This window comes from Coregonus lavaretus (assembly GCF_964263955.1).
Source record: "Coregonus lavaretus genome assembly, contig: HAP1_SCAFFOLD_336, whole genome shotgun sequence".
Taxonomy (NCBI): Eukaryota; Metazoa; Chordata; class Actinopteri; order Salmoniformes; family Salmonidae; genus Coregonus; species Coregonus lavaretus.
The window spans coordinates 86,464-112,926 of NW_028162029.1; the positions used below are offsets into that span (position 1 = coordinate 86,464).

General features: G+C 46.6%; 1 protein-coding gene across 1 annotated transcript; it reads left to right on the plus strand.

The window, feature by feature from the left end:
* Nucleotides 1-13,110: 13,110 nt before the first annotated feature.
* Nucleotides 13,111-22,020, plus strand: LOC311119733 (uncharacterized protein; the record flags this gene model as incomplete). Its single annotated transcript, XM_084194395.1, has 6 exons — nucleotides 13,111-13,183; nucleotides 13,467-14,733; nucleotides 15,166-15,704; nucleotides 15,917-16,053; nucleotides 16,298-16,407; nucleotides 21,786-22,020. Coding segments are annotated over 6 exons (2,190 nt in total), but the record flags the coding sequence as incomplete, so codon positions are not given.
* Nucleotides 22,021-26,463: the final 4,443 nt, after the last annotated feature.

Below are 26,463 nucleotides of genomic sequence, written 5' to 3' on the forward strand. Positions count from 1 at the left end.
GTAAAAGTCAGTATGGAAATACACTTAATAATAATATGCCATTTAGCAGACGCTTTTATCAATTTTTTTGTGTATGGGTGGTCGCGGGGATCGAACCCACTACCTTAGCGTTACAAGCGCCGTGCTCTACCAGCTGAGCTACAGAGGACCACTTTTCATTAACCCTTAAAACATTGCAAATAACTTCAAAACCACTGTGTTCTTTTGCGTCGGTTGTAAAAGAAATGATCACACACATAATAACGTCACAACACAGTGATCTCTGGTTCCTCGAGAAAAGTCCCGTCCAGCCCGGTAAATGAGTTCAAATCTACTCAAGTGACATCAGTCGCGCAAAGTTTGTCCGTTTATAACGTGTAGCTTAAACTCAGTCTCAATCACACATTCAAAATCTCAAAGTATTTTACCACTCAACAATAAAGGTTACCAGAACTCCCAGTAGTCTTCACCCCCAACTGAACACCATCCATCCCCTATATGACTCCATTATTGAACGGCAACTCATAACAACATCCACAACAATAGTTCCCTAAATGTATGTCGCATTTATGTTAGATTTGTAGTTTTATCATGCAATTCAATTGTATTCTGCCATGTGAATGAATTAAATTATTTCAACTTGTAATATTTAATTTAAAAAATGGACAAAGCCCTAGTCATGTCTAATAGATATAGCCATGAAACAAGCCAGAGCATCCCACTAACATTCCTAGATTGTCATTCACACGCCGTATCCAGCGGACAAGGCTCCTTTCCTATCATAGTATGACAGGGTCAACAACGTTAGTAGAATGGGCTGTATCCTGTCCCAATGTTTTTACAGCTAACACAGTGTAAACAATCGGCTTATGAAATCTCCCAGTGTGAAGGCTACTACCAGGCCATGTTGTGCAATGTGCTTTGAATGGTGGATATCTCACTGCATAGTGTGAGATGCTGCCACCATTTCAGATTGGTGACATGGTACTTAACGTACATCTTTCTCTCCACGCCCCTCCTCTCCATGCTCCTCCTCTCCACGCCCCTCCTCTCCACCGGCCCTCCTCTCCACGCCCCTCCTCTCCACGCCCCTCCTCTCCACACCCCACCTCTCCATGCCCCTCGTCACCACGCCCCTTCTCTCCACGCTCCTCCTCTCCACGCCCCTCCTCTCCACGCTCCTCCTCTCCACGCCCCTTCTCTCCACGCCCCTCCTCTCCACGCCCCTCCTCTCCACGCCCTTCCTCTCCATGCTCCTCCTCACCACGCCCCTCCTCTCCACGCCCCTCCAAGGTAACTTCTGACCTGCTCTGTGGATACTAAGTGGTCATCATCCAACCCTGGCTATAATATGTAGACCTATAGTCTACCTACCATACCTGGTCTGATACCTGGAGCTATGTTGTAGAGTCATTATATAGCATGCCTACCTGCAACAGGTGAGTAGACACTATTCAACCAGATAGAGTCGTGGGGTAAGCAGTGGGGACAAGCCCAACACTTACAAACCCTCCAGTGTATTAGTCCTCATAGTGTTAGCTGGGACAGAAGCCTGCACACCCTGTGTCTCTCCAGGAACAGAGTTGGTGACCAACGCCCTTCATGCCTGACAGGTCAGGAAAGCCTGATCCCTACTAACCCTAGTATAGGCAGCCCTACTATACTTAATAGCACAGATAGAGTCTCTTGTTATTGTGGTGTTGGCCATTAGACCATATAAATGCAGTGTTGATCTGGGCCTGGACTCAGAGCCCAGGGTCTTGGTCCGTTGGCACTAATCCCTGCAACCCAAATAAACCCGTAGCTGTTAGAAACTTGTTGTGTGGATCTGAAAGTGTTGGATAGGTGTAAGCAATATGCTGGCAGCTCAATCTTGACCTCTGATTGGGATTAAGGAAATGTCCTGTTATGGAGTGTTGTTTTTGTATTTGAAATTTGATTTTTTTTTTTTTCGGGGGGGGGGGGGGGTCTGTCAACGCGCTGCAGATCTGATCTGGACTCTGCAAGACACTGCTTATCTCTGCAATATAGATAATACTTATGTAAATAAGGTATTTCTGTTTTTAATTCTTAATACATTTGCAAACATTTCCAAAAAACAATTTTTGCTTTGTCATTTGCTTTGTCATTATGGGGTATTGTGTGTAGATTGATGAGGATTTTTATTTATTTTATCAATTTTAGAATAAGGCTGTAACTTAACAAAATGTGGAAAAAGTCAAGGGGTCTGAATACTTTCCGAAATGCACTGTAGATACATGCAGGTAGTTAGGTATACATGCAGGTAAATATAATACAACACTTTCTAACACTATTTGCTCTGTTTAACACCTTAAATATGCATCACCCATCTAGTTAGCTATTAGTAGCTAACGTTAGCTATTTGTAGCTAGCTAGTCTAGCGTTATCTAAACAATCGCCAGCTGCATCGCATTCAATTTTTAAAAAAACGTATCTATCTATCTATCTATCTATCTATCTATCTATCTATCTATCTATCTATCTATCTATCTATCTATCTATCTATCTATCTATCTATCTATCTATCTATCTATCTATCTATCTATCCATCTATCCATCTATCCATCTATCATCTATCTATCTATCTATCTATCTATCTATCTATCTATCTATCTATCTATCTATCTATCTATCTATCTATCTATCTATCTATCTATCTATCTATCCACTCATTTCTGATGATCCATTGATCTAATCCATGACATCTTGACGGCTGTGTTGCAAGCTAAATGTAAATAAAAAGTAAACAAATTGTTTGGACCAATGAGAGTAGAGCTACTGACGTCACACACACATGGCCATATACGGCATTGCGTTGGCAGCCATATTGGATTTTCTATCCGGTGATCTCCCTGGAACCGGGACCACGTTCTACCTTCGGCATAGAGCAGTATATAATATTTACATTTACATTTTAGTCATTTAACAGACGCTCTTATCCAGAGCGGCTTACAGTTAGTGTGTCATGAGCCTCTCACTCCACCGGGTTACCACCTTTATTTTCTTCCACTCTGCTCACCACTCTCTCTACTCAGCCTAACTAGCTCCACCTGTCCCTGCTCTGCTCTGCTCTAATTACTCTGCCAGCTGCGCTGCATTACCCACTACCTCTCCCAGTATTTAAGGCCCTGTCTTTCAGCTCTCCGGTGTCAGATCGTCTGCAAAGCTCACACCCGGAACCTGTTTGCTCGCGCTTCTGGCTCACCCTGGTTTTGTGACCCCGGACCTGCCTGATTTTTGGATACTCTTCTGCCCCAGGAGATCCAGACCTGCTTCTGCCATAACGACTCCTGACTACTCTTCAATCCCGGACTTCTGGACCACCCACCACCGGCTTCATAGGACGCATCACTGCCACTGGGGGGGGCACAGACCCAGCACATTGGACGGGATCCCTGTTACCCCTGGAGCCTTCATTCACTCCCTACTTCCCTTTTCCCTTAAGTTTTAATAAACTTTCTGGTGTGACGCAATTGTGGTCCTCTGGTCGTCTGTCTGAACCGTGACAGTACGATCTGACCATTATGGACTCAGCGCACACTTTCCCCGACATGGAAACCGATGAGCATGAGCAGCAGTTCCAGCAGCAGCAACAACAACTCGCCATGATCATTCAACTCCTCACCAACCTTACCCCAGCCAGTCTGCCCACCAGCCCTGCCCCCGAGTTACCTGCCCCGGTCATTGCAGCCGCTGCTCCGGAACCCAAGATTGGAAACCCCGAGCGGTTCAACGGCGATTCAACCCAGGTCCGGCCATTCCTGACTAGCTGCCGACTTCAGTTCTCCTTGCAGCCAAGGACCTTCGCCACGGAGGGGGCTAAAGTTGGGTATGCCATCACTCACCTGACGGGCCGAGCTCGACTCTGGGGAACAGCAGAGTTCGAACGTCAAACCCCCGCATGTGCAACCTTCGACCTGTTTGCTGAGGAGATGCTGAAGGTGTTTGACCTGGATTCACCAACCGCAGAGGCGTCTCGTGAACTGTTCAGTATTCGACAAGGCAGACGTACAGTCGCAGACCATTCCATCGACTTCCGAACCCTGGCTAGACGAAGTTCTTGGAACACACCATCGTTGGTGGACGCGTTCTTCCATAGTTTGGCTGACTATATCAAGGACGAGTTGGTCTCCCATGAACTGCCTTCCACTCTTGATGAAGCCATCGCACTGACTGTCAGGATCGACAGAAGGATACAGACCCGTCGTCGTGAGAGGGGGCGCCAAGGTCCACCTACTACCGGCATTCGGAGAGATCCGACTGGGCTCCTGTCATCTACTGCCACTCACCCAGGTCAGCTTGATCAGTCTGAGCCTATGGAGATTGGGCGAGCCTCTCTCACTCCTGCAGAGCGCCAGCGCCGCTTCACCTCAAACCTCTGCCTCTATTGTGGAGGTGATGGACATCGTGTGGTAACCTGCCCTTTAAAGGGCCGAAGCTCACCGGGCATAGGGGGAGTCCGGTTGAGTTCAATGACCATCCAGTCCTCCGACCGCAAACCCCTGCTGCAAGTTCACCTCCGCCTCTCTGACTCAACTCACACCCTGGCTGCTCTGGTGGATTCCGGCGCCGAAGCCAACATAATGGACATCAAGCTGGCACGCCAACTGGGACTGGAGAACCTCCGTTTGACACCTCCTATTCCTGCCCGGGCACTGGACGGACACTTACTCGGATCGGTCACTCATGTCACGGCCCCGGTCTCGATGGGTCTGTCCGGAAACCATCAAGAAACTATCCAGTTTCACCTGCTCCCCTCTCCAGGCCAACCCCTCATCCTGGGTTACCCATGGCTCCGCCGGCACAACCCTCAGCTCGACTGGGTGACCGGGGTGATCAGGGAGTGGGGAGAGGACTGCCACCGAACCTGCCTGCTTGCTGCCGCACTACCCCCTCGGCCAGTACCTACTAACTCCGCTCCTGACCTCTCCAATGTCCCAGAATGCTACCATGGTCTCAGAGAGGTGTTTAACAAAGCAAGAGCCACATCTCTGCCCCCTCACCGACCGTACGACTGTGCCATCGACCTCCTCCCTGGAACAGCCCCTCCAAAGGGTCGTCTTTATTCGTTGTCTGCTCCTGAAAGAAAGTCCATGGAGGACTACATCAATGGCTCTCTGTCCGCAGGATTAATCCGTTCATCTTCATCTCCTGCTGGTGCTGGCTTCTTCTTTGTGGGGAAGAAGGACGGATCTCTTCGCCCCTGCATCGACTACAGGGGACTCAACGACATCACAGTGAAAGACCGTTACCCTCTGCCTCTGCTCACCTCTGCTTTTGAGTTGCTCCAGGGAGCCACTGTTTTTACCAAGTTGGATCTCAGAAACGCTTACCACCTAGTGCGGATCCGGGAGGGAGATGAATGGAAAACCGCATTCAATACACCAACAGGCCACTACGAGTATCTGGTTATGCCTTTTGGCCTCACCAATGCTCCTGCTGTGTTCCAGGCTCTAGTGAATGATGTACTGCGGGACATGTTAAACAAGTTTGTCTTCGTTTACCTGGATGACATCTTAATCTACTCCAGAAACCTGTCTGAACACACCCGCCATGTCCAGCAAGTCCTTCATCGTCTTCTGGAGAATTCCCTCTACGCCAAGGCAGAGAAATGTGAGTTTCACGTCAAGACAGTGGCCTTCCTGGGGTACATAGTGGCAGAGGGAAGTATCCAAATGGATCCTGCCAAAGTATCAGCAGTTACTTCATGGCCAGTTCCGGAGAACAGAAAGAAGCTGCAACAGTTTCTGGGGTTTGCTAACTTCTATAGAAAGTTTATCCGGAACTACAGTACCGTTGCTGCCCCTCTCACTGCTCTAACCAGCACCAAGCAACCCTTCACCTGGACCCCAGCAGCCGACAAGGCCTTCAGTACCCTCAAGGTGAGGTTCACCTCCGCTCCCATCCTCCAGATGCCTGATGTGGACCGGCAATTCATTGTGGAGGTGGACGCCTCGGATGTGGGAGTTGGTGCTGTGATTTCTCAGTGGGCTGCGGAGGATAGGAAGCTCCATCCCTGTGCCTTTTTCTCACGTCGGTTGTCCCCCTCTGAGTGCAATTACGACATAGGGAACCGTGAGCTGCTGGCTGTGAAGCTTGCCTTGGAGGAGTGGCGTCACTGGCTGGAGGGGTCCACCATTCCATTTCTTGTTTGGACCGATCATAAGAACTTGGAGTACATCCGCACGGCCAAACGGTTGAACTCCAGGCAGTCCCGCTGGGCCCTGTTCTTCACCAGGTTTAATTTCACTCTGTCATACCGGCCTGGATCACGCAACACCAAGCCAGACGCCCTCTCCCGTCAATTCCAGAAGGATGACACCCCCTCCAAGGACCCTGTGTCGATTCTGCCAAGTCCCTGCATCGTTGCAGCTCTGACCTGGGCTGTTGAGGAACAGGTGCTGGAGGCTCTCCGTAACCAGCCAGGTCCCAGCACTTGCCCAGCTGACCGCCTTTTTGTCCCCGAAGACCTGAGGTCCCAGGTCGTTCAGTGGGGACATGACTCCCGCCTAGCTTGTCACCCTGGCTCCACCCGCACTTACAACCTGCTCGCCCAGAGGTTCTGGTGGCCCTCTCTGAGAAAGGATGTACGGGAATTCGTCCAAGCCTGCCCCATCTGCAACCAACACAAGTCGTCCTGCCAGCCCCCAGCCGGATTGCTGCAGCCCCTGCCTGTGCCCAGACGTCCCTGGTCTCACATCGCCCTTGACTTTGTCACGGGGCTGCCCCCTTCAAGTGGCATGACCGTCATTCTCACCATAGTTGACCGTTTCAGCAAGATGGCACACTTCATTCCCCTCCCCAAGCTCCCAACCGCCAAGGAGACCGCCCAGGTGGTCCTGGAACACGTCTTCCGGATCCACGGACTGCCAAAGGATGTAGTTTCTGACCGTGGTCCACAATTCTCCTCCGCTTTTTGGAAGGAGTTCTGTCACCTGCTGGGAGCCACAGTCAGTCTGACTTCCGGATTCCATCCCCAATCCAATGGGCAGTCAGAGCGGGCTAATCAGGAGCTCGAGAAGGCACTGCGATGCATGACTTCACGCAACCCCCACTCCTGGTCGCAGCAATTGACATGGGTGGAGTACGCACACAATTCTCTGACCTGCTCTGCCATCGGTATGTCCCCTTTCCAATGTGTTTATGGATACCAGCCTCCTCTATTTGCCAGCCAGGAAGAGGAGGTTACTTGCCCATCTGCACTTGCTTTTGCCCGTCGATGTCGCCGCACCTGGTCACAAGCCCGAGCCACACTCCTCAGATCCGTTGCCAGCTACACTACCGGGGCCAACCGTCGGAGAATTCCTGCTCCCACCTACCATGTTGGTCAAAGGGTGTGGTTGTCATCGAAGAACCTGCCACTCAGGGTGGAGTCGCAGAAGCTGGCACCTCGGTTCATTGGCCCATTCCCTATCATAAGAGTGATTAGCCCAACTGCTGTCCGGCTCCAACTGCCTAATTCCCTGAGGGTGCACCCCACTTTCCATGTGTCTAAGATTAAGCCCATCCATGAGAGTCCGCTGGTCCCTGCTGCGCCTTGTCCTCCTCCTCCACGGCTCGTCGATGGTGGTCTGGTTTACACCGTCCGCCGCCTGCTTCGGTCCAGACGGAGGGGTAGGGGTCTCCAGTACCTCATTGACTGGGAGGGCTATGGACCTGAGGAAAGGACCTGGGTGCCAGCTAGTCGGATTGTGGATAGGACTCTCATCACCGCTTTCCACCAACGGCATCCTGATCAACCTGCAATCCGTAGGGGCCGCCCCAGAGGGGTCCCTAACCGTCCTGCCCGCTCGGCTTCCTGTCCTGTGCCTGATCCTGTCTCGGGACCTGTCCCATCTCCCGACCACGGCCCTCCGGCTTCCTCCGAGGATGAGGACGTTCACTCGGACCGTTCGGAGGAGTTCTAGCCCTCCTCCGGCTCCCCTCCTCCCGCCCGGCGTGGTGTTGCTCTTGGGACTTCTGGGGCCGTCCCTTGGGGGGGGGGTTCTGTCATGAGCCTCTCACTCCACCGGGTTACCACCTTTATTTTCTTCCACTCTGCTCACCACTCTCTCTACTCAGCCTAACTAGCTCCACCTGTCCCTGCTCTGCTCTGCTCTAATTACTCTGCCAGCTGCGCTGCATTACCCACTACCTCTCCCAGTATTTAAGGCCCTGTCTTTCAGCTCTCCGGTGTCAGATCGTCTGCAAAGCTCACACCCGGAACCTGTTTGCTCGCGCTTCTGGCTCACCCTGGTTTTGTGACCCCGGACCTGCCTGATTTTTGGATACTCTTCTGCCCCAGGAGATCCAGACCTGCTTCTGCCATAACGACTCCTGACTACTCTTCAATCCCGGACTTCTGGACCACCCACCACCGGCTTCATAGGACGCATCGCTGCCACTGGGGGGGGCACAGACCCAGCACATTGGACGGGATCCCTGTTACCCCTGGAGCCTTCATTCACTCCCTACTTCCCTTTTCCCTTAAGTTTTAATAAACTTTCTGGTGTGACGCAATTGTGGTCCTCTGGTCGTCTGTCTGAACCGTGACATAGTGAGTGCATACATTTTTTATACATACATATATAATATATATATCTATATCATAGAGCCTAATCGTATTTACAGGTTTTACAAGTTTGTTATTACATTTGTTAAAGTTCAATTTCTGCAAAAAAAAACTTTGATAAAATAAAAAACTATTACGTTCAAATGCCTCTCATGTGAAGAGGTGATGTGCTACATACGCTTAGCTTCCTGAAACGGGTCATATTCTCACTTCAATGCTTTAATCTCATGGTAAAACTAATCTACACTGTGGTAAACTAAACTAATAGAAACGAAATATGCAAACTAATCTACACTGTGGTAAACTAAACTAATAGAAACTAAATATGCAAACTAATCTACACTGTGGTAAACTAAACTAATAGAAACTAAATATACAAACTAATCTACACTGTGGAAAACAAAGAAAATAAGGTTGGCGTCACGTGGTGGTGGTTAGTGTCATACTATTGGTTAGACAGTTTCCCCTTTAATGAGGTTGACAGTTAAAACTGTCTCTTACATCAGGCTGAGTCACACAGAGGATCCAGCGGTGAAGTGAACAGACACAAACCTACAACTGAGATAACAGCAGACGTTACAACCGTAGAAGTTACAACAGCAGACGTTACAACAGTAGAAGTTACAACAGTAGAAGTTACAACAGCAGACGTTACAACCGTAGAAGTTACAACAGTAGAAGTTACAAGAGTAGAAGTTACAAGAGTAGAAGTTACAACAGTAGAAGTTACAACAGTAGAAGTTACAAGATTAGAAGTTACAACAGTAGAAGTTACAAGAGTAGAAGTTACAACCATAGAAATTACAACAGTAGAAGTTACAAGATTAGAAGTTACAACAGTAGAAGTTACGACAGTAGAAGTTACAAGAGTAGAAGTTACAAGAGTAGAAGTTACAAGAGTAGAAGTTACAACAGCAGAAGTTACAACCATAGAAATTACAACAGTAGAAGTTACAAGAGTAGAAGTTACAAGAGTAGAAGTTACTGCATTTGAGCACAAGTGTGTAAAGATGTCAGAGGCAAACTATGGAAACAGAGATGGATTTAAAGGCAAAGCACCTAATGAAATAAAGACCATGGATATTGATGATTGTATATACAGCAACGAAACACCCATCAAGCCCTGCAGGAAGGATGGAGTTGGTGATCAACCATCAGGTAACAGTTTATCCTGGTATAGTGCTTGATACTGACACATACGTATACCCCAACACACACACACACACACACACACACACACACACACACACACACACACACACACACACACACACACACACACACACACACACACACACACACACACACACACACACACACACACACACACACACACTGTTGCTACTGTCTATTATCTATCCTGTTGCCTAGTTACTTGACCCCTACCTCCATGTACAGTTCTTTCAGAAAGTAACGTTAGTGTCACGTCTCCTCCATTTTGCTCGTATTAAGCACACGTTTTAAAATCAGCAAGGGATTCCTGCATAGCTATAAAATCTGACTGTAGTTTTGACACAACCAGATCACCAGTCGGGGCCACAGCATACATAGTAGTATCATCTGTCACGTCTCCTCCCGTTGCTCCCCTCCTGGCGCTCTGATTCGCCGGTCTACTGAGCCACCGGTCTGAGCGCACCACCTCGGCAAACACAGGAATGGAAACCCAACGCACCCTAATCACCTCCAGCGCCCCAGCACCTCATCATCTCCTCACCACCCCTATATAGCCCTGGGCTGTTCATCTCATCACCACCCCTATATAGCCCTGGGCACCTCATCATCTCATCACCACCCCTATATAGCCCTGGGCACCTCACCATCTCATCACCACCCCTATATAGCCCTGGGCACCTCACCATCTCATCACCACCCCTATATAGCCCTGGGCACCTCATCATCTCATCACCACCCCTATATAGCCCTGGGCACCTCATCATCTCATCACCACCCCTATATAGCCCTGGGCACCTCACCATCTCATCACCACCCCTATATAGCCCTGGGCTGTTCATCTCATCACCACCCCTATATAGCCCTGGGCACCTCATCATCTCATCACCACCCCTATATAGCCCTGGGCACCTCATCATCTCATCACCACCCCTATATAGCCCTGGGCACCTCACCATCTCATCACCACCCCTATATAGCCCTGGGCTGTTCATCTCATCACCACCCCTATATAGCCCTGGGCACCTCATCATCTCATCACCACCCCTATATAGCCCTGGGCTGTTCAGTGTCGTGTTGTGTGTGATTGTTAGTGTCATGTCTTGTACTCGCTCGTTGTTGTTCTCTTGCTCAGTGTTACGTAAACCTTTACGTTGTTGATTCCTGCGTCCTGCCTCTTCGTATCCTCAGTACTGCTTGCTACATAAATAGATCCGCTAGCCTATTAGCGACGTTATGACTGACTTGTGATCACTGCCCTTGCTAGTTTGATTGTATTGACATACCCAGCCTTAGTTATATTTATTCGTTTTTTTTGTCCAGAATATTGAGTCATTGAAACTGAAACGGTGCATCTTGAATGTCGTCAGCAAACAATGTACCAGGCCAGCTGTGATTTACAACCAGATAGCAATATTTTTTTGGTGCTCAAAAGTTCCCAAACGGCCCACCCCAGTGAAGGAAAGCCACCTTGTGTGAATATATTTCACGTGCTTTACGATTGTGTTGTCTACTTTGTGAATGATTTCTCTATTGTACTACATCATTGGTAAGTCGCATACCTCCATGATACGCATCAGTAGGGATTAAAAGTGAGTATCCCCTCCACTGCACCACTGGCCCTTTGTGTTTTACAAAAAGTCTCTTACATGAGTGGTTACGGTTGCTGTTACTTGACCCCTACCTCCATGTACAGGTCTGTGAGAGCCGGGATTCTTACTGGTTGGTAGGTGATCAAATACTTATGTCATGCAATAAAATGCAAATGAATTACTCAAAAATCATACAATGTGATTATCTGGATTTTTGTTTTAGATTCCGTCTCTCACAGTTGAAGTGTCCCTATGATAAAAATTACAGACCTCTACATGCTTTGTAAGTAGGAAAACCTGCAAAATCTGCAGTGTATCAAATACTTGTTCTCCCCACTGTATGTATTCACACCCCTGAGTCAATACATGTTAGAATCACCTTTGGCAGCGATTACAGCTGGGAGTCTTCTTGTCTAAGTCTCTAAGAGCTTTTACACACCTGGATTGTACAATATCTGCCCATTTATTCTTTTCATCTGTCAAATTCGTTGTTGATCATTGCTAGACAACCATTTTCAAGTCTTGCCATAGATTTTCAAGCAGATTTAAGTAAACTGTAACTCTGCAAACTTCTTGTGGCCTTGTGTTTTAGGTTATTGTCTTGTTGAATGGTGAATTCATCTCCAAGTGTCTGGTGGAAAGCAGACTGAACCAGGTTTTCGTCTAGGATTTTGCCTGTGTTTAAATCCAGTCAGTTTCTTTTTTTTATCCTGAAAAACTATGGAGAGTGGTACTCAGTAATGTGTTGTATTGGATTTGCCCCAAACATAACACTTTGTATTGAGGACAAAATGTTAATTGCTTTGCCACATGTTTTGCAGTATTACTTTAGTGCCTTGTTGCAAACAGGATGCATGTTTAGGAATAGTTTTATTCTGTACAGCTCTGTTTTTTTTAGTTTACCCATCTACCAATTGGTGCCCTTCTTTGCGAGGCATTGGAACACCACCCTGGTCTTTGTGGTTGAATCTGTGTTTTGAAATTCACTGCTCGATTGAGGGACCTTACAGATCATTATATGTGTGGGGTACAGAGATGAGGTGGTCATTCAGAAATCACTACTATTGCACACAGATTGAGTCCATGCAACGTATTATGTGACTTGTTAAACAACTTTTTACTCCTGAAGGTATTAAGGCTCGCCATAACAAAGGGGTTGAATACTTATTGACTCGAGACATTTCAGCTTTTCATTTTTAATTAATTTGTAAACATTTCTAAAAACATAACTCCAGACCAGGCCAGTGACACATTTTTATTTATTTAGACTGTAACACAACAAAATGTGAAAAAAGTCACTTTCTGATGACCTCGTATCCGTGCACATGGACTCGGTACTGGTACTGACTGTATATAGCCATGTTATTTTTACTTGTTCATGTTATTCGTTATTCACTGTGTATTTGTTATTATTTTTTACAATGCATTGTTGGAAAAGGACCCATAAGTCAGCATTTCACTTTTAGTCTGCACCTGTTGTTTATGAAGCATGTGAAAAATGAAAATTTGATTTGATTTGGACTGAAATAGGTGCCAGTACTCATTTTGGGTGCCTGAACTCTGCAATATGTTTAAGCCAGTGTTCTATAAGAGGTTCTGGAAGTCAAGCAGTATAAAGTGTGAGGTGCTGGAACTCAGTTCTGGTGTTCTGTCCCATGTCAAGTTTGTGTTTTTTCCTCAGTGCTTCAAAGAGCAAATGGACACAAAAGTAGATGCAAATACAACGCTGATAAAGAGCAAGTTCTTATGGTAATAATTTGTGCTTCAGTGTTTTATCAGTGGTGGAAGAGATACTCCGGAGCTGCTGCAGGGAGTCTGGGGCTGCTGTGTGTTCTCCTATTGGCTGGGATCATAGGCCTGTTGCTCTACCGTGAGTTTGATATGTTCTCAATCAAACTTTCTCTTAATCATCAGTGGTGTTATGACCAGGGATCAATTCCATTTAAACTCCATTCAATTCAATTCAGAAAGTACACCAAATTCCAATTCCAATTCCACATTGTCCTCATTGAAAAAATTTGAAGAGAATTGGACTTGGAATTCCAGTGTACTTCCTGAATAGACTGGAATTGAAATGCAATTGAACCCAACCCTGGTAATGATAGATTAACTTTTCCAATGTTACCTTGGTCGTTGATGGTATTATTTCACAGAGCGAAACCAATTAACCAGATCCAACACCCTGACCAAAGAGAGAGACCAGTTACAGACCAGCGGCAACAACCTGACTGAAGAGAGAGACCAGCTACAGACCAGCAACAACACCCTGACTACAGAGAGAGACCAGTTACAGACCAGATACAACACCCTGACCAAAGAGAGAGACCAGCTACAGACCAGTTACAACACCCTGACCAAAGAGAGAGACCAGTTACAGACAAGCTACAACACCCTGACCAAAGAGAGAGACCAGCTACAGACCAGCTACAACACCCTGACCAAAGAGAGAGACCAGCTACAGACCAGTTACAAAACTCTGACCAAAGAAAGAGACCAGCTACAGACCAGATCCAACACTCTGACCAAAGAGAGAGACCAGCTACAGACCAGAAACAACACCCTGACTACAGAGAGAGACCAGTTACAGACCAGCTATAACACCTTGACCAAAGAGAGAGACCAGCTACAGACCAGTTACAACACCCTGACCAAAGAGAGAGACCAGCTACAGACCAGTTACAACACCCTGACCAAAGAGAGAGACCAGCTACAGACCAGAAACAACACCCTGACTACAGAGAGAGACCAGTTACAGACCAGCTATAACATCTTGACCAAAGAGAGAGACCAGCTACAGACCAGCTATAACACCCTGACCAAAGTGAGAGACCAGCTACAGACCAGATACAACACCCTGACCAAAGAGAGAGACCAGCTACAGACCAGAAACAACACCCTGACTACAGAGAGAGACCAGTTACAGACCAGCTATAACACCTTGACCAAAGAGAGAGACCAGCTACAGACCAGTTACAACACCCTGACCAAAGAGAGAGACCAGCTACAGACCAGTTACAACACCCTGACCAAAGAGAGAGACCAGCTACAGACCAGAAACAACACCCTGACTACAGAGAGAGACCAGTTACAGACCAGCTATAACACCTTGACCAAAGAGAGAGACCAGCTACAGACCAGCTATAACACCCTGACCAAAGTGAGAGACCAGCTACAGACCAGATACAACACCCTGACCAAAGAGAGAGACCAGTTGCAGATCAGTTACAACACCCTGACCAAAGAGAGAGACCAGTTGCAGATCAGTTCCAACACTCTGACCAAAGAGAGTGGCCAGCTACAGACCAGATACAACACCCTGACCAAAGAGAGAGACCAGTTGCAGATCAGTTACGACACCCTGACCAAAGAGAGAGACCAGTTGCTGATCAGTTCCAACACCCTGACCGAAGAAAGAGACCAGCAACAGACCAGATACAACACCCTGACCAAAGAGAGAGACCATCTACAGACCAGATACAACACCCTGACCAAAGAGAGAGACCAGTTGCAGATCAGTTACAACACCCTGACCAAAGAGAGAGACCAGCTACAGACCAGTTACAACACTCTGACCAAAGAGAGAGACCAGCTACAGACCAGATCCAACACTCTGACCAAAGAGAGAGACCAGCTACAGACCAGATCCAACACTCTGACCAAAGAGAGAGACCAGCTACAGACCAGAAACAACACTCTGACCAAAGAGAGAGACCAGCTACAGACCAGATCCAACACTCTGACCAAAGAGAGAGACCAGCTACAGACCAGAAACAACACCCTGACTACAGAGAGAGACCAGTTACAGACCAGCTATAACACCCTGACTACAGAGAGAGACCAGTAACAGACCAGATACAACACCCTGACCAAAGAGAGAGACCATCTACAGACCAGTAACAACACCCTGACCAAAGAGAGAGACCAGTTGCAGATCAGTTACAACACCCTGACCAAAGAGAGAGACCAGTTGCAGATCAGTTCCAACACCCTGACCGAAGAAAGAGACCAGCAACAGACCAGATACAACACCCTGACCAAAGAGAGAGACCAGCAACAGAACAGATACAACACCCTGACCAAAGAGAGAGACCACCTACAGACCAGATACAACACCCTGACCAAAGAGAGAGACCAGTTGCAGATCAGTTCCAACACCCTGACCAAAGAGAGAGACCAGCAACAGACCAGATACAACACCCTGACCAAAGAGAGAGACCATCTTCAGACCAGTTACAACACCCTGACCAAAGAGAGAGACCAGCAACAGACCAGATACAACACCCTGACCAAAGAGAGAGACCATCTTCAGACCAGATACAACACCCTGACCAAAGAGAGAGAACAACTAAAGAAAGAGACAGAACGTCTGAAACAATCTTTGGTTGAGAAAGGTGAGGGAAATTGTCTAATGACTGTTCTGTTTGACAGTCTCTGTATCAGTTCACATGCCACTTATAAACAGGCAATTCAACTTACATTAAAGGAAAAATCTATGACTTACAAACCGACCATTAGTTAGTGCCCTGTCTTCCTCAAGTGTTTGATTGAGACTTAATTCAATGTGATATTAAAGTGACTAAAGCGAGACATTTTCAACTTAAAGAGTGTCCGCAAGGATGGAAGAAGCTTGGTAGCCGTTGTTACTACATCTCTAGTAAGAAGAACACCTGGGAGAGGAGCAGACAGGACTGCAGAGATAGAGGAGCAGACCTGGTGATCATCAACAGCCAAGACAAACAGGTGTGTGTGTGAAAAGAGAGAGAGAGAGAGAGAGAGAGAGAGAGAGAGAGAGAGAGAGAGACAGAGAGAGAGAGAGAGAGAGAGAGAGAGAGAGAGAGAGAGAGAGAGAGAGAGAGAGAGAGAGAGAGAGAGAGAGAGAGAGAGAGAGAGAGAGAGAGAGAGAGAGAGAGAGAGAGAGAGAGAGAGAGAGAGAGAGAGGTAATGGCTATGTATTAACAATGTTGTCTCTCTCCCACAACTACAGACATTTGTCAATTGGTTATGTGGAGTAAAGAAATATGTCTGGATTGGTCTGACTGACTCTGTTACTGAGGGGACCTGGAAATGGGTGGACAACACACTACGGACCCAAACGTAAGACATTTATTTAAATCTGTGTCATTATGAAATCACTGTTCAGAGTATTAGGCTCTGACTGGACATCCAGATTCTATATGTTGTTTTTTCTACAGGTATTGGAACAGTGGACAGCCTGATTCTATGTGTTGTTTCTTCTACAGGTATTGGAACAGTGGACAGCCTGATTCTATGTGTTGTTTCTTCTACAGGTACTAGAACAGTGGACAGCCTGATTCTATGTGTTGTTTCTTCTACAGGTATTGGAACAGTGGACAGCCTGATTCTATGTGTTGTTTCTTCTACAGGTATTGGAACAGTGGACAGCCTGATTCTATGTGTTGTTTCCTCTACAGGTATTGGAACAGTGGACAGCCTGATTCTATGTGTTGTTTCTTCTACAGGTATTGGAACAGTGGACAGCCTGATTCTATGTGTTGTTTCTTCTACAGGTATTGGAACAGCGGAGAGCCTGATTCTATGTGTTGTTCCTACTACAGGTATTGGAACAGTGGACAGCCTGATTCTATGTGTTGTTTCTTCTACAGGTACTGGAACAGTGGACAGACTGATTCTATGTGTTGTTTCTTCTACAGGTACTGGAAAAGTGGACAGCCTGATTCTATGTGTTGTTTCTTCTACAGGTATTGGAACAGTGGACAGCCTGATTCTATGTGTTGTTTCTTCTACAGGTGTTGGAACAGTGGACAGCCTGATTCTATATGTTGTTTCTTCTACAGGTATTGGAACAGTGGACAGCCTGATTCTATGTGTTGTTTCTTCTACATGTATTGGAACAGTGGACAGCCTGATTCTATGTGTTGTTTCTTCTACAGGTACTGGAACAGTGGACAGCCTGATTCTATGTGTTGTTTCTTCTACAGGTATTGGAAAAGTGGACAGCCTGATTCTATGTGTTGTTTCTTCTACAGGTATTGGAACAGTGGACAGCCTGATTCTATGTTTTCTTTCTTCTACAGGTGTTGGAACAGTGGACAGCCTGATTCTATGTGTTGTTTCTTCTACAGGTATTGGAACAGTGGACAGCCTGATTCTATGTGTTGTTTCTTCTACAGGTATTGGAACGATGGACAGCCTGATTCTATGTGTTTTTTCTTCTACATGTATTGGAACAGTGGACAGCCTGATTCTATGTGTTGTTTCTTCTACAGGTACTGGAACAGTGGACAGCCTGATTCTATGTGTTGTTTCTTCTACAGGTACTGGAACAGTGGACAGCCTGATTCTATGTGTTGTTTCTTCTACAGGTACTGGAAAAGTGGACAGCCTGATTCTATGTGTTGTTTCTTCTACAGGTATTGGAACAGTGGACAGCCTGATTATATGTGTTGTTTCTTCTACAGGTACAGGAACAGTGGACAGCCTGATTCTATGTGTTGTTTCTTCTACAGGTATTGGAACAGTGGACAGCCTGATTCTATGTGTTGTTTCTTCTACAGGTATTGGAACAGTGGACAGCCTGATTCTATGTGTTGTTTCTTCTAGAGGTATTGGAACAGTGGACAGCCTGATTCTATGTGTTGTTTCTTCAACAGGTATTGGAACAGTGGACAGCCTGATTATATGTGTTGTTTCTTCTACAGGTATTGGAACAGTGGACAGCCTGATTCTATGTGTTGTTTCTTATACTGGTATTGGAACAGTGGACAGCCTGATTCTATGTGTTGTTTCTTCTACAGGTATTGGAACAGTGGACAGCCTGATTCTATGTGTTGTTTCTTCTACAGGTATTGGAACAGTGGACAGCCTGATTCTATGTGTTGTTTCTTCTACAGGTACTGGAACAGTGGACAGCCTGATTCTATGTGTTGTTTCTTCTACAGGTATTGGAACAGTGGACAGCCTGATTCTATGTGATGTTTCTTCTACAGGTATTGGAACAGTGGACAGCCTGATTCTATGTGTTGTTTCCTCTACAGGAATTGGAACAGTGGACAGCCTGATTCTATGTGTTGTTTCTTCTACAGGTATTGGAACAGTGGACAGCCTGATTCTATGTGTTGTTTCTTCTACAGGTACTAGAAAAGTGGACAGCCTGATTCTATGTGTTGTTTCTTCTACAGGTATTGGAACAGTGGACAGCCTGATTCTATGTGTTGTTTCTTCTACAGGTGTTGGAACAGTGGACAGCCTGATTCTATATGTTGTTTCTTCTACAGGTATTGGAACAGTGGACAGCCTGATTCTATGTGTTGTTTCTTCTACAGGTATTGGAACAGTGGACAGCCTGATTCTATGTGTTGTTTCTTCTACAGGTACTGGAACAGTGGACAGCCTGATTCTATGTGTTGTTTCTTCTACAGGTACTGGAAAAGTGGACAGCCTGATTCTATGTGTTGTTTCTTCTACAGGTATTGGAACAGTGGACAGCCTGATTCTATGTTTTGTTTCTTCTACAGGTGTTGGAACAGTGGACAGCCTGATTCTATGTGTTGTTTCTTCTACAGGTATTGGAACAGTGGACAGCCTGATTCTATGTGTTGTTTCTTCTACAGGTATTGGAACAGTGGACAGCCTGATTCTATGTGTTTTTTCTTCTACATGTATTGGAACAGTGGACAGCCTGATTCTATGTGTTGTTTCTTCTACAGGTACTGGAACAGTGGACAGTCTGATTCTATGTGTTGTTTCTTCTACAGGTACTGGAACAGTGGACAGCCTGATTCTATGTGTTGTTTCTTCTACAGGTACTGGAAAAGTGGACAGCCTGATTCTATGTGTTGTTTCTTCTACAGGTATTGGAACAGTGGACAGCCTGATTCTATGTGTTGTTTCTTCTACAGGTACAGGAACAGTGGACAGCCTGATTCTATGTGTTGTTTCTTCTACAGGTATTGGAACAGTGGACAGCCTGATTCTATGTGTTGTTTCTTCTACAGGTATTGGAACAGTGGACAGCCTGATTCTATGTGTTGTTTCTTCTACAGGTATTGGAACAGTGGACAGCCTGATTCTATGTGTTGTTTCTTCTACAGGTATTGGAACAGTGGACAGCCTGATTATATGTGTTGTTTCTTCTACAGGTATTGGAACAGTGGACAGCCTGATTCTATGTGTTGTTTCTTATACTGGTATTGGAACAGTGGACAGCCTGATTCTATGTGTTGTTTCTTCTACAGGTATTGGAACAGTGGACAGCCTGATTCTATGTGTTGTTTCTTCTACAGGTATTGGAACAGTGGACAGCCTGATTCTATGTGTTGTTTCTTCTACAGGTACTGGAACAGTGGACAGCCTGATTCTATGTGTTGTTTCTTCTACAGGTATTGGAACAGTGGACAGCCTGATTCTATGTGTTGTTTCTTCTACAGGTATTGGAACAGTGGACAGCCTGATTCTATGTGTTGTTTCCTCTACAGGAATTGGAACAGTGGACAGCCTGATTCTATGTGTTGTTTCTTCTACAGGTATTGGAACAGTGGACAGCCTGATTATATGTGTTGTTTCTTCTACAGGTACAGGAACAGTGGACAGCCTGATTATATGTGTTGTTTCTTCTACAGGTATTGGAACAGTGGACAGCCTGATTCTATGTGTTGTTTCTTCTACAGGTATTGGAACAGTGGACAGCCTGATTCTATGTGTTGTTTCTTCTACAGGTACTGGAACAGTGGACAGCCTGATTCTATGTGTTGTTTCTTCTACAGGTATTGGAACAGTGGACAGCCTGATTCTATGTGTTGTTTCTTCTACAGGTATTGGAACAGTGGACAGCCTGATTATATGTGTTGTTTCTTCTACAGGTATTGGAACAGTGGACAGCCTGATTCTATGTGTTGTTTCTTCTACAGGTACTGGAAAAGTGGACAGCCTGATTCTATGTGTTGTTTCTTCTACAGGTATTGGAACAGTGGACAGCCTGATTCTATGTGTTGTTTCTTCTACAGGTATTGGAACAGTGGACAGCCTGATTCTATGTGTTGTTTCTTCTACAGGTACTGGAACAGTGGACAGCCTGATTCTATGTGTTGTTTCTTCTACAGGTACTGGAAAAATGGACAGCCTGATTCTATGTGTTGTTTCTTCTACAGGTATTGGAACAGTGGACAGCCTGATTCTATGTTTTGTTTCTTCTACAGGTGTTGGAACAGTGGACAGCCTGATTCTATGTGTTGTTTCTTCTACAGGTATTGGAACAGTGGACAGCCTGATTCTATGTGTTGTTTCTTCTACAGGTATTGGAACAGTGGACAGCCTGATTCTATGTGTTTTTTCTTCTACATGTATTGGAACAGTGGACAGCCTGATTCTATGTGTTGTTTCTTCTACAGGTACTGGAACAGTGGACAGCCTGATTCTATGTGTTGTTTCTTCTACAGGTACTGGAACAGTGGACAGCCTGATTCTATGTGTTGTTTCTTCTACAGGTACTGGAAAAGTGGACAGCCTGATTCTATGTGTTGTTTCTTCTACAGGTATTGGAAGAGTGGACAGCCTGATTCTATGTGTTGTTTCTTCTACAGGTACAGGAACAGTGGACAGCCTGATTCTATGTGTTGTTTCTTCTACAGGTATTGGAACAGTGGACAGCCTGATTCTATGTGTTGTTTCTTCTACAGGTATTGGAACAGTGGACAGCCTGATTATATGTGTTATTTCTTCTACAGGTATTGGAACAGTGGACAGCCTGATTCTATGTGTTGTTTCTTCAACAGGTATTGGAACAGTGGACAGCCTGATTATATGTGTTGTTTCTTCTACAGGTATTGGAACAGTGGACAGCCTGATTCTATGTGTTGTTTCTTATACTGGTATTGGAACAGTGGACAGCCTGATTCTATGTGTTGTTTCTTCTACATGTATTGGAACAGTGGACAGCCTGATTCTATGTGTTGTTTCTTCTACAGGTATTGGAACAGTGGACAGCCTGATTCTATGTGTTGTTTCTTCTACAGGTATTGGAACAGTGGACAGCCTGATTCTATGTGTTGTTTCTTCTACAGGTATTGGAACAGTGGACAGCCTGATTCTATGTGTTGTTTCTTCTACAGGTACTGGAACAGTGGACAGCCTGATTCTATGTGTTGTTTCTTCTACAGGTATTGGAACAGTGGACAGCCTGATTATATGTGTTGTTTCTTCTACAGGTATTGGAACAGTGGACAGCCTGATTCTATGTGTTGTTTCCTCTACAGGAATTGGAACAGTGGACAGCCTGATTCTATGTGTTGTTTCTTCTACAGGTATTGGAACAGTGGACAGCCTGATTATATGTGTTGTTTCTTCTACAGGTATTGGAACAGTGGAGAGCCTGATTCTATGTGTTGTTTCTTCTACAGGTATTGGAACAGTGGACAGCCTGATTCTATGTGTTGTTTCTTCTACAGGTACTGGAACAGTGGAGAGCCTGATTCTATCTGTTGTTTCTTCTACAGGTATTGGAACAGTGGAGAGCCTAATGGTGGTGTAGCTGAGAACTGTGCATTTTTCTACTCCTAGTCATCAGACTCAGGAGCATGGTGGGACTCTGGCTGTTCCGATCAATACAGATGGATCTGTGAGAAATAGGATTCTCTGTACTGCTAGAGACCATTTCAGACAGATGTTTTAAATCCTTAAACCCAGACTTGGACCAAACAAAATAGCGAGTGATGTGCAACGCTTGCAGTTAGCCACTGATTCCTTCCAAACCACTCATTGTTGAATTTGTTGTGTAACGATGAGCACCGATACCTTGTATCTATAATTTGTTCTTAACTGACTTGCCTAGTTAAATTAACAATAAATACAAATTCTGCGGTTATATAGTGAGTGACAGAACACTGAACCAATCACGGCGCAACTAGAGAACATTACCAAAGCATACGCTCTGTATATTCCGCTGGCTGCCCCACCACCCCAGAAAGCACTGAGTGAGGCTGAAACACCTGCATTTAGGAGCTGCCTTACGCAAGAAAGAGAACATGTTTGCATGCGGCTTTATTAATTGTTTGCAAACTGATATGTGACATGAATTAATGCCAAAATAACATGCGAAACAGGGTATCCTGCTATTGAGGTGACTTCTATTACGCTGGCCCGGGTTGAACTGGACAATGGGCCGTCACGTCATCGGGCTAAAGCGGGGAGGGAGGAGCACCTTTCTCAAATCAAACAGTAATCTGCACCCCACGGTCATGTTGTCAACAAGGCAGCATACTGCATCGTCAAGAAACATACAACATCTCTTTTTCCATTAAATAAACATTTGAATTTTCAAACTAGATTTACTTTGGAAGGCATTTAAAGCCTTTTTATCAAAAGCAATCACTTCATTTGCATGTGAAAACACAGAATGCTACTAATTTCTCCATGTGCTTATTTACGTCACTTTTGTTTTGAGCCGACTTTGCCGTCGGCCAGAGCGGAGCACCTGATTCATGCCTGGGAGGCAGCCCGGCTCCAAAAGGAATGCAATCACTTTTCACCCGGTTCAAACTCCTCCCAACGTGGTAACCCGGGCCAGATAAACCAACCCCCCTCACTGACACACTTGTTGAAATATGCAAGAGAACAAGACAACACAGTAATTCATGAAACAACAGAGGTGACTGAAATATCATTTTCTTTATTTAAAAAAAAAATACAAGTACATGATACAATAACAAAATGTATATATATGAGTGCATTCTTACATGATATTTATTTGAAATTGTACAATAAATGTAATACCTGAATTCACACCAAAATCCCTGAACTCCATTCATTATTTGTCCGTGCCAGTAAAATATTGTATGTGCTGTAATTCAGAACATATTGTCACGATCGTCGTAGTAATGAGTAGACCAAGGAGCAGCATGAGAAACAAACATGACTTTAATTAGTTAAAGTTTCTAAACAAAACAAAACACGACTCGTGAAGTCCACGGTGACACTGACCGAACACGGAACAAAAACCCACAAACCCAAAGTGAAACACAGACAGTTAAATATGGCTCCCAATCAGAGACAACCAGCAAACAGCTGACACTCGTTGCCTCTGATTGGGAGTCACTCAGTCAAACATAGAAAATGACGAACTAGAACACCCAACATAGAAACAGAACACATAGAATGAACACACCCTGGCTCAACATAATGAGTCCCAGAGCCAGGGTGTGACAGTACCCCCCCCTAAAGGCGCGGACTGCGACCGCGCCTCAACTAAACAAAACAGGGGAGGGCTGGGCGGGCGGGCATACCTCCTCGGCGGCGGTTCTGGCTCCGGCCTTGACCACCACCCTCCAATACACCCCCCATAGTGCCCCTGGTCCAGTCTGTCGACTTGCACCCCTGGCTTGGTGCGTGGAGGAGGAACGGGCCTTACCAGGCTGACTTCTCGCACCCCTGGCTTAGTGCGAGTGGCAGGAACAGGCCGGACCGGGCTGGCGACGCGCACCGTAGGTTTGGTGCGAGTGGCAGGAACAGGCCGGGTCGGGCTGGCGACGCGCACCGTAGACTTGGTGCGGATGGCAGGAACAGGCCGGGTCGGGCTGGCGACGCGCACCGTAGACTTGGTGCGGGTGGCAGGAACAGGCCGGACCGGGCTGGCGACGCGCACCGTAGGTTTAGTGTGTGGAGCAGGGACAGGCCGGGCTGGGCTGGCGACGCACACCGTAGGCTTGGTGCGTGGAGCAGGAACAGGCCGGGCTGGGCTGGCGACGCACACCGTAGGCTTGGTGCGTGGAGCAGGAACAGGCCGGGCTGGGCTGGCGACGCACACCGTAGGCTTGGTGCGTGGAGCAGGGACAGGCCGGGCTGGGCTGGCGACGCACACCGTAGGCTTGGTGCGTGGAGCAGGGACAGGCCGGGCTGGGCTGGCGACGCACACCGTAGGCTTGGTGCGTGGAGCAGGAACAGGCCGGGCTGGGCTGGCGACGCACACCGTAGGCTTGGTGCGTGGAGCAGGAACAGGCCGGGCAGGGCTGTCGACGCACACCGTAGGCTTGGTGCGTGGAGCAGGGACAGGCCGGACTGGGCTGGCGACGCACACCGTAGGCTTGGTGCGTGGAGCAGGGACAGGCCGGGCTGGGCTGACGACGCACACCGTAGGCTTGGTGCGTGGAGCAGGAACAGGCCGAACCGTACTGGGAACACACACCACTGGCCTTAAACGGGGATCAGGAACGGGCCGGACCGGACTGGCAATACACCTCAGTACCTCTCGCCGTGCCTCTACCACTTCCTTCCCTCCTCTCGCCAATGGCTCCCGTAACCCGGTGGCCTTCTCTCCTCGTCTCCCATTTCGCCCTGTGGCAGCCTCCTGCTGCCCAGTCGCCCATGCCGTGTGCCCCCCGCTAAAAAATTCTTGGGGGTGCCTCTCGTCCTTCCGACGATGGCACTGCTGACGCCGCTGCTCCTCTCTCGCCAGGGCCTTAATCCTACCCCAAGGTCCCTTGCCCCCGAGCATGTCTTCCCAGGACCACGATTTGCCCACCTGGGCCATCGCCAGCCTCTCCATCTCCTTTCCTGGCGCTTCCTCCCATGTCCAGTCTGCCTGCTCCTGGACACGCTGCTTGGTCCTTTTACGTGGGGTTTTTCTGTCACGATCGTCGTAGTAATGAGTAGACCAAGGCGCAGCGTGAGAAACAAACATGACTTTAATTAGTTAAAGTTTCTAAACAAAACAAAACACGACTAGTGAAGTCCACGGTGACACTGACCGAACACGGAACAAAAACCCACAAACCCAAAGTGAAACACAGACAGTTAAATATGGCTCCCAATCAGAGACAACCAGCAAACAGCTGACACTTGTTGCCTCTGATTGGGAGTCACTCAGTCAAACATAGAAAATGACGAACTAGAACACCCAACATAGAAACAGAACACATAGAATGAACACACCCTGGCTCAACATAATGAGTCCCAGAGCCAGGGTGTGACACATATCTGATGGATTATACAAATGCTAAAAGTTTGGAGTATCTTCAGCCATTGGCCATTTATTAGAATTGCTTCTAAAACCTTTTAACAATATTGATGACCGTCGCTATAGAAAGAGGGTCACAAATCACTGGTTTCAAAGTCCTCATTCATGGTCAAATATATAGAGCGAGAGCGAGAGCGAGAGAGCGAGAGCGAGAGAGAGCGAGAGAGAACTAACTGTCCACTATCTGATGACAGGATCAATAACTAACTGTCCACTATCTGATGACAAGATCAATAACAAACTGTCCACTATCTGATGACAAGATCAATAACTAACAGTGGTGAACCGGTGTCCTGAGGTGGTGAACCGGTGTTCTGGGGTGGTGAACCGGTGTCCTGAAGTGGTGAACCGGTGTTCTGAGGTCAATACACACTGCCACAAATGGTCATGTTAACCATCCAGAGATGTGGGGGTCAATGGGAGTCTTATGCAAATGATCAACATGCAATTTCCAGTAAGTCATTTGCCTTTTTTCCAGTAAGAAGCATGTGACACGCTGACTCCCACACAGAGCTGTTGTCACACCCATTCACACTTCTGTACTTAGTGACTCCCACACAGAGCTGTTGTCACACCCATTCACACTTCTGTACTTCTGTGACACCATACAGTCCTCTGATAAACAGGGAGATGTTAGAGTAGTGTGCAGTGCAGTTATTGTCCGCCAGCTTGTTTTGATGTAGATAGAGAATGAGGAAGAGGAAGTGAGAGTAAATGTTGACCGTAGAAAGACAGAGTCATCTCTGAATAACTATTCTCTCTGGTGTCAATGTCACACAGGAGACAGCAGTTATTCTTTGTGAGTTCACCGTCTTGCATTAATCTATCTACTGTTGATCCTGCTGCTGGTGGCAACATCATATCAGAGTTTAAACCACCGCTTAAAGTTTAAAAGGAAGTGGACCGCCAGAGTTTCAAATGGTGTGAATGATATCGCCGCTCTAAAACCTCTGAGAAAGATGCAGACATACATTCTAACACATATCTCTGAATAAGTCTTCTCACTGAGACAGCATAGATTAAAATAACTCTACATGGCCATCGATGGTGTGCAAGGCGAAATGTGTCAATGTGGTAAACTAAACTATTAGAAACTAAATATACAAACTAATCTACACTGTGGAAAACAAACATGTTTTTCAGAAAATAAGGTTGGAGTCACG